Here is a 12,054-nt window from a genome sequence, read left to right as displayed (position 1 = left end):
GAGTTTGCTTTACCAAAATATAATCTGTTACAAGTGAGGTGGTATGGGTGGTGATAAACCGCACTGACGTTGGAGCCAGACTCCCTGGGTTTTGTTTTGAAGATTGATTGATTGATTTTGGGGGGGGGGGAGGCAGAGGAAGAGAGAGAAACTTATGCAGACTCCAGGCCTAGCGCAGAGACTGTTGGCGGGGCTCGATCTCACAACTCCAAGATCTCGACCTAAGCTGAAACCAAGAGTCGGATGCTCCACCGACTGAGCCACCCAGGTGTCCCCAGACTCCCTGGGTTTTAATCTCCATTTTTATTATCTTAAAAGATGGACAATTATGGTACCTCCCTCAAAGGGTTGTTATGAGGATTAAATAAGTCAATATAGGCAAAGAGCTTAGAACAGTACATGGGATGTAATAAATTCCATATAAATACTAGCTGTTATTTACTTATTTTTAAGTAAGTCAGGAGGGTGATTTCTCAAGTAACAAACAGTTCTCAAGCAGTTTTGCAGCATCTGCTGGGAAAGGAAGCAACACCGAGGACCCATGACATGCGCCAGATACTCTGCTCTGTGTTGTATACACGTCTTTCCATTTAAGCTTAAGCCTCAGAACCTTACAGGGTGGATATCCTACTTTGCAGGTCAGAAAGATCAGGCTCAGAGAGGGCAATAACTTGCTGAAGGCTCCACAGCCAGTATGTCGGACTCAAAGCACAAGCCCTCCCTCCAAGGCATCTGGGAATGAAGAGTTTGCTGTAACAGGCCAACTGCAAAGAGCTCCCGTCAGGACCCAGGCAGGCCTCCGCAGGCCTCTATGTTCCTCCTTCTCGTGGGATGGGGACTTAAATGTTAATAAAGTCATACAATAGCACCTGTTGATAAATATCCTCTATCTTAACCTGGAAGTTCCCCTTACTTAAATACTCTGAACTGACCACATTTCACTCAGAGCCTTCGTAAATTCAACTCCCAGGAACCCACGAAGCAGAATCTCTAAGCAGGAAGAGAAAGTTGTAAAACTTAAAAGGGCATCTCTATCTGTGATGAACTCTCTCGAAACAAGAGGTAGCATGGGGCTATGAAGAAAAAATGAGACCCAAAGGAAGGTGACTGTGTAAATATCCAACCGCCCAGAGCCTGACAAAGACACAGTACTCACAATTTCTCCAGAAGGCAGATGGATAGTCTGTGGTGCCTGCTTGTTCAAAAGTTTGTTTAACAAGCGAATGTTGGCAAACGTCCCCCGTGCCATGATGGCATCATTACCTCGGCGGGAGCCATAGGAGTTGAATTCTCGTGGAGTCAAGCTAATAATGCAAGCAGGAGAGGAGCTAGGTTAGTGAATGGAGAAAAGATTAAACTTAGCTTCCATTAAGAAAAGAGAAAACCATAGACCTAGATATCCCTCTAAGTCTACTAAGCATCGCTCTCCAAGGCAGAAAAGCTGTTTCTGTATCTTCTGCTGAGGGTAGAGTCAGAGGTCAGAGGTGGGGCAGTGAAAGGGGGAAATCAGCATTCTCCCAGGATCAACTTCTAGTCTTATAAATCTGGGTAGAAAAACCAGGAGGAACTCTAATGAGTATTTATTTTACTGATTCAGTAGGGTAGCCTAGAAAACTTCACAAAAGATAAAATATTCAAAATGGGTAAGAAAAAGGAAACCAAAAGAGTAATCAGTGTGGGCCAGTCAGGTGGAGCCAAGAATGAGGGAAACACAAAATACATTCTGTAAACTACCTGGAAGGAGGTATAAATTTGTCTGCAAGTCATCAAGAACTCAATGTATTGGGCAGACACATGACTGGCAACATGATTTACATTTTTCATAAGATAAAAATCAGAGTAGTGCTGAAGAGACGGAACAGCTCTTCCTGGTCCTGAAATCAAGGAAAAATCTTGTCTGTGGGCTCCAGTTAAAGGATACTTTGTGATAGCAGGAACATCTTATAATTAACACAGCTGTCAGCTCACTGAGCTGTTTCTTAAAATGGTAGGATGTGTGTGTGAGTGGTAATCTGATCTCATGGTAAGATGTGATCTGAAGACTGAGAGAGTTTAGGCTTTAGGAGCAGGTGAGCGTGTCTACAAACTCCTGAAATTATATCCAGAATGTTGGGGATACATGCACTTTTCTGGGAAGGTATGATATTTCTTTTCATTCCATTCCCTATACAGTCCATGTCTCAAAAGTGTCAACAATCAGCAATCAAAAAAATCACTGCTTGTTTTCTTAGTTTCTTTCTCCAGCCTCAACCGCTTTGTTTCGCTGTTTGTTGGTGAATCCTTTTCTCCCATTCATTCATTCATTCATTCAACAACTCTTTATTGAGCCCCAACTATGTGCCAAGAACTGTTCTCAGGGCTTGAGGTAGATCAAGGAACAACACAGATGAAGATCCCTGCCTTTGCAGGGCTTACATTCTAAAAGGTGGAGACAAAGAAATAATCATAATAAGAAAATGAGTATCTTACACAAGTGTTACTAGATTGTGGTTAATAACTGAGGGGAAAAAAAAGTAGATCAAGGCAAGGAGAACAGGAGTCCAGTGTGGGTGACCTCATGGAGGAAGACTTAAACTGGCAAGGGAGTTAGCCAGACAGCTATTTTGGGGAAGAGCATCCAAGAGGAAAAAACAGCCAGCTCAACCAAAGGCTCTCAGGCAGAAGGGTATTTGCCCTTGCCTGGAACATTCAACAAGCGAGGCACCCACCGATATAGCCAGAGCGGCTTGGGGGAGGGGAAGAGCAGGGATTCGCCGACCCCTCTCAAATATCACCTGCCCTTCTCCGCTCGATGCTCCCACTCGAAGTACAATCATATCCCTTTAGACTCTTACCATATGTGTCTGTGTGTAAGAAGTCCCTGTACATTTAATACAGTAGTTGCCCTGTGTTAAAAACATCTTGAGATAGACTCCTGTGCATCCCCTGCTCCAGAGGTGGGCTAGCTTCTGAAACTTACAGCACTCCTATCTCTGGGGAACGTGGAATACTTTTGCTCTGAACATGACTGTCCCATAGGATGCACCAGGAGGAGGCAGAGACTGAGTGGGGCTCAGTAGGACAGGGAGGCGTGAAGAAAACACCTTAGCCACCAGGAAAGCGAGATGGGGCCAAGGCCGTTTTCCTCTCCCACTGACAAAAAAAAAAAGGAAAGAAGGCAAGAAAGAACGAAAAAGGTGTTGGATTTTGTTCTTAGATTAGCTCTGGGCCCATCACTTTAGACGCTGATTCGGGAGGTGCGGACGGGAGACAGGAATGTTTATCTCCCCAGATGATTCTCATGGAAAGTCAGATCTGGGACGGGCTCCGATCACTCTCAGCGTATTAGAGGACAGTAGATAATACTGGTATAGTACCCGTTAAAGTCAGTCTGTGACTGAAGGATTGGTCGATGGACGCGTCAGCGGCAAATCCGTAGTCACTACGTGTCTCAGGCAGGACGCGGCATCGCAGGGCAAGGGACACCCCTGCCAAGTGCGCCACAGGCTGAGAGCAGAGCCTGGACTCTAATGGGGACACACGCAGAAGGAAGATCCCCTCTGCTGGGGTTTCCTTGCTGACAGAATCTCCCAAGGAAGCTGGAAAGCAGCAAACAGATAGGGTGACTGGTTTTCAAGCCTCAGGGTTCACTGAAAAATCAGTCTGATTGAAAAGAGAACATGTGAAAAGAAATACTAGCCTCATTCACTCCATTTTTGCCTTTTAGTCTTTCTTCCCCTCACTCACACTTACCCTCTGTTAGTTAAGTAGCGAGCAGCAGGGCTGTTTCTTGCGATATTTCCAGCCGGAGAGATGTGGTCTGTTGTTACGGAATCCCCCAAATTTAACAGCACGTAGGCATCCACTATAGATTTAGGGTGCTGGATATCCAAACTCTAGCAAAGAATACAGCAAGTTAGTGACGACTCAGGTTTTCTCCAGCAAGTTACCAGGGAGTCTGAACAGTTTCCACAGTGCACTGTGGACCCAAACCGGATGACAGCTGTACATCGCTGCACAGAAAATTCTAGGTTTTTTGGTTTTATCAGGGGTGCTTAGAAAAGTAAGGTGAATTTACTCAAAACATTCACATCCCACCCCTGCAGGGAGGCTAAGTATTGGGACGATTCCCTCAAAAGCAATAGTGATAGAGCTGCAAATGACCTTCTCTGTCTCCACATCCAGGGAACTCAGATGCTGAGGACAGCTAGAATCCTAACTTCCACTCCCCTCCTCTTCCCACCCAGGAGAGCACGGACTCCTTGATCGTCAGTTATAGGTAAGATTTCCCTTGTTTTTTTGAGTATAAGGTTTAAATATAGCAGGCCCGGGGATGTTTTGCTTGGACAGTCGATCCCTCAGACTTTTCTATGTCCAGGTGGTATGGGATGGCCAGGGCGTCTCCGCACAGCCACACAGAACCCCTGGACAGAGACACCGTAGGCCCACTAGAACCAAATACCCCAGCTTCTTAGAACTCTCCCCAGTATTGTCTGCTTGGGTTTGTAAAGGTTTCAGTGGAATGCGTAGTCAAAGCAAGGGTAGAGGGTAATCAAGTAGATTCTATAAGGAAAGAAACATTTTGAAAAACTTATTTTGTTAAAAATAAAAAAGTCATACCAGGTTTTCAAAGAATGGTGGTGACTTAATGTATGTAGATTTGGGATTCCAGCAATACAGCTTGTCCGATGGGGCTGCTAAGGCATTCCACCTTTCATTCACGGTCTTACAAACAAAAAGATAAAAGAAAGAAAAGCAAATCTAATCACATTCCACTCTAAGGGAAGTTTGACATGCAAGCAGAAACTATATATTCTAAGAGTACAATAAAAACCATTCTTAACATAATACTCTCCAGGTACGCCAAGTGAATAGTCAGACAAAGACAGATACCTGACTTCCTTGATATGTGGAATCTCAAAAACAAAATGAACAAACAAAGCAGGAACAGATCCATAATCACAGAGAACTAACTGATGGTTGCCAGAGGGGAGGGGAGGTGCGAGGATGGGCAAAAAGGGGTACAGGGGAGGGGGAGGTACAGACTTCCAGTTACGGAATGAGTAAGTCACGGGGATGAAAGGTACAGCGTAGGGAATTCAGTCAATGCTATCGTAATAGTGTTGAATGGTGACAGATGGTAGCTACACCTGGGTGATGCACAGAGTTGTCCGATCACTATGCTGTACACCTGATACCAATGTAATGTTGTGTGTCAACTATACTTAAATAAAACCAAAACCAAAACAGTTCTTATTATAGTCACACACAAGAGCTCCTTTACACTAAGACAATGTCATGCCCAATGACTTAAAAATACATATACACTGTGATAAGCAGCCTCAAAGATGGACCCAAGGACCTGCCCCCCACCTCCCTGGCATGCACACCCTTAAGCAGTCGCCTTCTGCTGAGTGTGGGCTGAACCTAGTGACTCATTTCCAAGATCAGGTTATAAAGAGACTGCCTTCTGTCTCTCTCACCCTTTCCTGCTTGCTCTGATGGAAGGCAGGACCATGCTGTGAGATGTGAAGAGATCCCCAAGCAAGGCAATGAGGGAGGCCTCTGGCGAACTGTCAGCAGGGAACTGAGGCCCTCGGTCCGACAGCCTGTGAGGTGTGTTATCCTGCCAACAACCATGCAAATGGCCTTGGAAGTGGATCCTCCCCCAGCTGAGCCTTCAGATGAGCTGCAGCACCAAAGGACACCTTGGTTGGAGCCTGAAGGCAGAGGCACCCAGGTAAGCCACACATGGATTTCTGAACCACAGGAATCATGAGATAATAAATGGTGTTTCTAAGTTTTGGGATAATTTGTTGTACAGCAATAGATAACTAATCCATATACATAATATAACTTAGGAAACAGTAATTCAGATTGTACCAAAGGGGAAATCATTTACTCTCTGAAGACTGGTGGAAGTAGATGTCCAGGTCATGTGGACACTGGATAGCAAATGACCACTGCTATGCATTAAAGTCAGCTTGGACTGTCTCCACGGGGCCATGATCTCAGCCTTTGGAGAAATGCATTTAACCCAATGCCCAACAAGCTTGCTCATACCACTTCCTGATGAGCAACTTGTGGGAGGGCATGGTGCATGAATATGATCCCCATTTGACCCTCTTCCCCAGAGAGTCTGCTCTCTTATTTCAAACCCAAGCCCCAGTCAGCATTCCTTGGGTCAGCCTAACACAGAGGGCAGAGAAAGGAATAACATCTAAGGGTCTCAGAAAACGATACTGAGCCCCCACACATTTTCTCCCTATTTGTCAAATGCACAGAAAGGTTTATTTATTTTAATAGTTTGGTGCTTTTTCCTCAGTGGTTTTTTAAATTTTTTTTAAGCATCCAAATAGTTCTGAGAGGTGTATCCAACCAATGAACTCCACCTCAGTGACACTCGGGGTGGGGGGCGGGGCTGGTGGTTATGGCGAGCTGGCTAGGAATCACACACAACCTAAGGCCTCTCTTTTTGAGGCTGCTGCCAAATCTGGGACCTTGTCCAGATCTGGGAACATCTGGGGAGTGTAGAGTGTGTAAAAATGTAAGTCACAGGAGAAAATGACTGAGAACCATTTCCTTGGTTATCTGAAGAAAGAAATGTGACTTTCTCTAGTTTCCACCGCCATCAGCCTCGGGGTCTGCAGACATGCCACAAAGGAACGGCTGTCCCCTGGATGCATGAGGGCAGAGTGGGTGGGGACCTCACCTCTATCTTCTGGTAGACCTCCTTAAACATGCCAGGGATCACGTACTGACGCTCCACCACCTGGATCTCGTCTCTGGTTGGCCAGATGTCTTTCAGAAATACCTGTTGTCCCTTTGCATTGACCCCTGGGGAAAACAAGTTTATTAGGAGAAAAACTGCATTTAATCCCCCATTTTCATGATCCCATCCAGTCAAATCCCATTCTCCATAGAAATGTTCTGTGAGGTCCATGCAAACACTGTGTAGTGAAGCGTGAATCGCTAGCGCTGGGGGATGTGGGTTAGGCTCCTGACAGCCTCTCGTCACAACGTTTTTGGCACCCCATCAATACGTAATCTTGCTTCACGTGTCTTCGGCTTAAAGACACCTTCCCTAGGACATCCTGCTGATGCGTTAATGCCGAAGTCCCAGCCAACAGCACTACAACTCATGCCTGAACGAAGTCTGCCTCCCACAGGGCACCCCACAGCCTTCGTGGGCATCCGTGCGCTAGATGGCACTTCAGCACTACGCTTGGGGGCTATTTTAAAAAGTGAAATCACCAAAACCACAAAAATGTGGGAAGACGTGGCGCTACACGGAGCACGAACAGGATACGTATTTACAGCATGAGAGCTGAGGGGAGAAGCAGAGCCCTGCCTCGTCCGGCTGCAGCTGAGAACGCGCACGTTGAGTGCACAAAGCCTGCATCCCTCTGTGTGTGTCTGCAAATGACCATGGAGGCAAGGCAAGACGAGTCTTGATTTGGGGGTTAAGCTACATTTTAGTGAAGAGGCAAATCTGCAAATATCGAATCCACACATGAGGGTCAACTACAACGCTAGCGGGGCTTTCCTAAAAGTGAACTGAAGGGGCGCTGTTGTCATAGTATTGAATCTACTGAGAACGACTGAGGAGGACACAGCAAGACCTCCAGAGGGAAGGACACAAAGCATCATTTCTCCAGATTTGGGGACGTTGAACTATCTGGGATATGTTCCTACAGAGGATACGTTAAAACAGTGTGTCGCATTAGATAAAAGCAGGAGCTAGAAAGAGAAAGAACTGGGGAAGAAGCCAGAATAGCACGCCCTCTCTGACTTTGCAGATTAATTTCCTTTTGTCGTCCCTTGTCCTTAGTTGATTCTCGTCTGTTCCAGTTCTGTCTTCGCCGTGTATGGGGGAGAAAAGACAAGACTCTCCTCATCTTTGTTAGTTCTACGTATCGTTATGTATTAACAAAAGTGGTTACTTTTCCTCCAGTAATATGTTCAAATTCACTGGAAACAGTGAAGGGCAGCCACACAAACGACATCTTACCCAGTGGCTCTTTCTCAAAGTTGATCCTGATGGTCCCAGCAATCGCATAGGCTATCACCAAGGGTGGAGAGGCTAAATAGTTGGCCCGGGTATTGGGGTGGACTCGACCTTCAAAATTCCTGTTCCCAGACAGTACTCCGACAGCGACCAGATCTCCCTGAGTCCGGCAAGAGAAAGATCAGGTCACACGGAGAAGGGGCCCAGGCTTTTTGTCACAGACCACCTGCTGAACTCTCCCATCACGGGGGCAGTTCTTTAACCTCCCTTTCACCTGGTCCTCTGCCTGCAGGGAGAAAAGCACACATGGGTGTCCCTGGGGAGACACTCTGGGTCAGAGGACACCGAGAGACATGGTTTCTGCTCCCAAGGAAATCCCAGGTGCGTCAGAAGGCAGCATCCTGGTGATTTCGCTGCCTGGGGCCTGAGAACAGTCCAACAGTTGAAAGCTAAAGGAAGCCACACTGACCTCCATTGGTTCTGTAATTCAAGCAAACCAAATCGTGCTTCTCAATGCTACAGAATTTACGGGCCAAAAATCAAGCCCATGCAATGTAGTTTCGATTGCACTGTTTGCGTGGAGACGTGTCTAACTTGGAGCCAGGTTTCAGGTGACCAGGCACACAGAGTCCTGGAGCCGTCTGTAGTGCAAGAGCCCGTGTGTGCCAGGCACTGCTCCAAGTCCTTCACATCCATCTCCGTGCTCACAACTCTGTGAAACAGGTCCTATCATCATCCCCAATTTACAGCTGGGAAAACTGAGGCACAAGGTAGACTGCTAGTCAGGTTAGCTTGACTCTTTTGGACTCTAAACACATTGCCTGATGCCCTGGGCCTTCCTGAGACGACCAGCATTCCGGGCACACATCATATGAAAAGAGCCAACTGCTCCGAAGCCCCACAGGCTCCTCGGCCATTACCTGCGTGATGGCTTCGACCACAGGTTCAGGTAAGGGCCCGCTATTGCCGATGCAGGTCATGCAACCGTAGCCCACCACGTCAAACCTAGGCGCAGGAAGAGAAGCAAGGCGGAGAGTGAGTCTCAGTGAGCCGCTCTGCCAAGGACAGTTCTAGAGACCGCTAACTTAAAGAGACAGGCAGCACGTGGAATAAGTGTAGTACTGTTCCTATAAAGCTTTCATTCTCAGGAGCGTTGTTAAAAAAAAAAAAAAAAAAAAAAATCCTTCTCATCCAAATTAGGAATAGTGGGGAAACTGGAGAAATTGTATTTTGTAGCAAATGATTCATTTATGCCAAGGAATTTAAACATTTTTAGCCATTTTAGCTCAGCCTCTCAGTGGCTGAGCCAACGCTAGCCCATTGCGTAACCTCTGTTGATTGAGAAAAGGCACCCCATCCTCCAGAAGGGTGCAGTGCAACACCATAGCACAGGCTTGATTTCAGCCCTGCTTTGCCCTTCAAGGGTGCCCTTGTCTGATGAACAACCAGCACAACTGTCCACAGGAGGGCCCGACTCCGTGGGAACGGAAGGGCTGAAGTCTCCTCACTGACTGACAGGACTCATTAGATACCATCAGATGAGCTGATGTGTGTTACACGGTGACACGGCGAGACACATGTGGAATAAAATACAACCCGAGCGATGGTGTAAAAGAAAATTCCTCCTCACCCAAGCTGGGACAGATACGGCATGACCCCGCTCTCTCGCAGGTAGTAGGTGACCACACCGCTTCCAGGAGACAGGCTGGTTTTGATGTAAGGCTTCACGTTCAGGCCAGCATTCACAGCTTTCTTGGCTAACAGGCCTGTGAAATGGTCAACACCGACACAGTGTGGGGTGGCTGCCCGCTCTAGGTGCCAGGGTGGGTTCAGGAAAGAGACCGACCCCTCGGTCTGCGTCGCCTGCCACCGCCTGACAAAGCTCCGTTCGTGGTGTTTTCTGCTCTTTCTGCTGCCGAGCACAAATCAACAGCTCACTGGCCCACAGTCATTTACACAGACGCAGTAAACTCAAAATTAGTCAGGGAAACGAAGAGATAGCCTTCTTTTTTTTTTCAAAAGATAAACTTAAAAAACATTTAGGAATATACTATAGAATAAATTTTAACTTTGGGAGGGAAAGCAGTCTTTCTAATTACGTTTTATTTGGATGAAAATTATAATTGGTAGGGCTCTTTCTTAAAGGATATGAACTGTGTACTGGTTGGTGAAGAGGGCAGTCAGTCTAGAGTAAAATTCTAGTCCCCAGGTATTCTTTTAAAGTAGAAAATCAAGAGCTCTAGGCCACTGGAATTTTGGCAGATACAGAGACTATTACAGAAACACTGGGTGCTCTCTTAACAACGTATCATAGAATTTGGAAAGAAATGAGGAGTGGGGGTAAAAAGGCACAAAAAGCTAGAGACAAGCTGGTGACTTGTCTTGAGGAAACCTGTTTGCTCCAGACAAGAAAAGCTTAGGGATCAACAGGTGAATTCTTAGACAAAGAAGGTTTTCCTTATGTACTTGTGTACTTTATAAAGAAAGAACTCTTCGATGATACCTGGTCTGTGGACACAACAGGAACTCTTGGCAATGATAAAAAAAAATCTGGACACTAAAGAGACTTCTATTAATAAAACTTGGTATGTAAATATTAACTACTTGACCTGAATTGCGTAACAGCCAAGTAAGTTTTATGAGCCAGTGCCCTGTGCCCTAATTCAGATGCACTTACAATACTTCTAAGAGACTGAAGTCCAGTGTACAAAAAGGCCTATCAGGGGTTTTAAAGAGACTAATCTGTGATATGAAAACATTTTTTTTTTTCTCCTACAGTCTGACACAAGATTCTAAGCTTTACCAGAAATTCATCTTTTTTTTTTTTTGCTTTCTTCTACTTATTTTCCACGGTAATTCTAAAGACTAGTATGTATTACATATTCTACTTTACATACTTTGCTTTGAACACTCATTACTGTGTAAACACTTCTGGACCAACAAATCTCTGCATCTGGAAAAGACAAGGTTCAGGGAACTACATGTAGATTCAGGTAAGCTCCAGGGTCGTGTCTTGAAAGATTTCCACCCACATGTCCACATGACCACGGGGAGGAATTCAGATGCACTCACCTGCTCCTAACATCACAGATGGATTACTGGTGTTTGTGCAGCTGGTAATGGCAGCGATGACCACCGAACCATGAGTGAGGGTGAATTCGCTATTATTATAGATAAACGTCTTATGGTCATTATGATGGTCCAGAGCAACCTGGAATCCTTTAAACCCTTGCTATGGGAAGAAAAAAAAAAAAAATGGAAGAAAAGAAACACAGTGAAATAGTCTCACTTTAGAAGGAAAAGAAATACCTTGGTAACTATAATTTTAAAAGCCAATTTTTAGCAAAATATAAACATCTCATCTGAAATGCTACAGAAAACTGAAAGTCCTCTTTATTGTTTTTAAACCTTTATAAAAGGCAGTCATAATTTCTGACTCTCCCTCTGCTTTGAAGTCCTATTAATGCTTACTTGCTTCTCATCTCAAAAATGGAAATGCTATAACTACAAATTTAGTTCCAAGTTAGTCTAATTAAACCCGATGACATTATTGTAGAGTTTCATGGATATGAACCAAGGCCACTGATTCTAACATGATGGAAATTTAGAAAAAGGTGTCCTTTTGGCCAGATTCAACTAATCATGGTCAATAAGGCAAATCAAGTACAGCTGAACATTTGGTGTCATGCTGGTGGCCCCAGGATAAAACTTATCAAATATCTTAATCATCATTTGGGGAGATGTTCATCGAAAATCTGCATACAAGATGCTAGGTACTTTGTGGAGTATAAAGGTGATTCTGACACACATCCTCTACTCAAACATACAGTCCAATAAGGGAAATCAGACCTGCAAATAATATAAAGGACCAGCAATGTAAGTTCAAGAACATGGATGCCATCCAAGGGTTTCAGACCAAGTGTCATGAAGGTTCAAACGAGGGACGGATGACGTTCTGCTATGAGATGTGAGGCCATGCTGTGGAGGCTGAGAGACACCGACATGCAGGGAGGGGGAGGAGCCATCCAGGTGGGGGGAGGCGGGGCATGAACGAAAGTACAATGGCC

At 45.4% G+C, this 12,054-nt stretch overlaps 1 protein-coding gene across 1 annotated transcript in view; it reads right to left on the bottom strand.

Moving 5' to 3' along the window:
- ACO1 (aconitase 1) overlaps positions 1-12,054 on the bottom strand; it is a 53,664-nt gene that overhangs the window by 6,980 nt on the left and 34,630 nt on the right. Inside the window, exons 11-18 of the mRNA XM_021691271.1 lie at positions 11,060-11,219; positions 9,618-9,753; positions 8,908-8,992; positions 7,991-8,147; positions 6,692-6,816; positions 4,600-4,704; positions 3,733-3,875; positions 1,157-1,304 (exon numbers count right to left, since the gene is read on the bottom strand). Of these exons, the coding sequence (XP_021546946.1) occupies positions 1,157-1,304; positions 3,733-3,875; positions 4,600-4,704; positions 6,692-6,816; positions 7,991-8,147; positions 8,908-8,992; positions 9,618-9,753; positions 11,060-11,219 (1,059 nt within the window). The remainder of the gene's footprint in view (positions 1-1,156; positions 1,305-3,732; positions 3,876-4,599; positions 4,705-6,691; positions 6,817-7,990; positions 8,148-8,907; positions 8,993-9,617; positions 9,754-11,059; positions 11,220-12,054) is intronic.

The sequence above is a fragment of the Neomonachus schauinslandi genome, chromosome 13 (genome assembly GCF_002201575.2).
Source record: "Neomonachus schauinslandi chromosome 13, ASM220157v2, whole genome shotgun sequence".
Lineage (NCBI taxonomy): Eukaryota > Metazoa > Chordata > Mammalia > Carnivora > Phocidae > Neomonachus > Neomonachus schauinslandi.
Note: the sequence above shows the minus strand (reverse complement) of the source record. Positions and strands in the feature narration are given on the sequence as shown.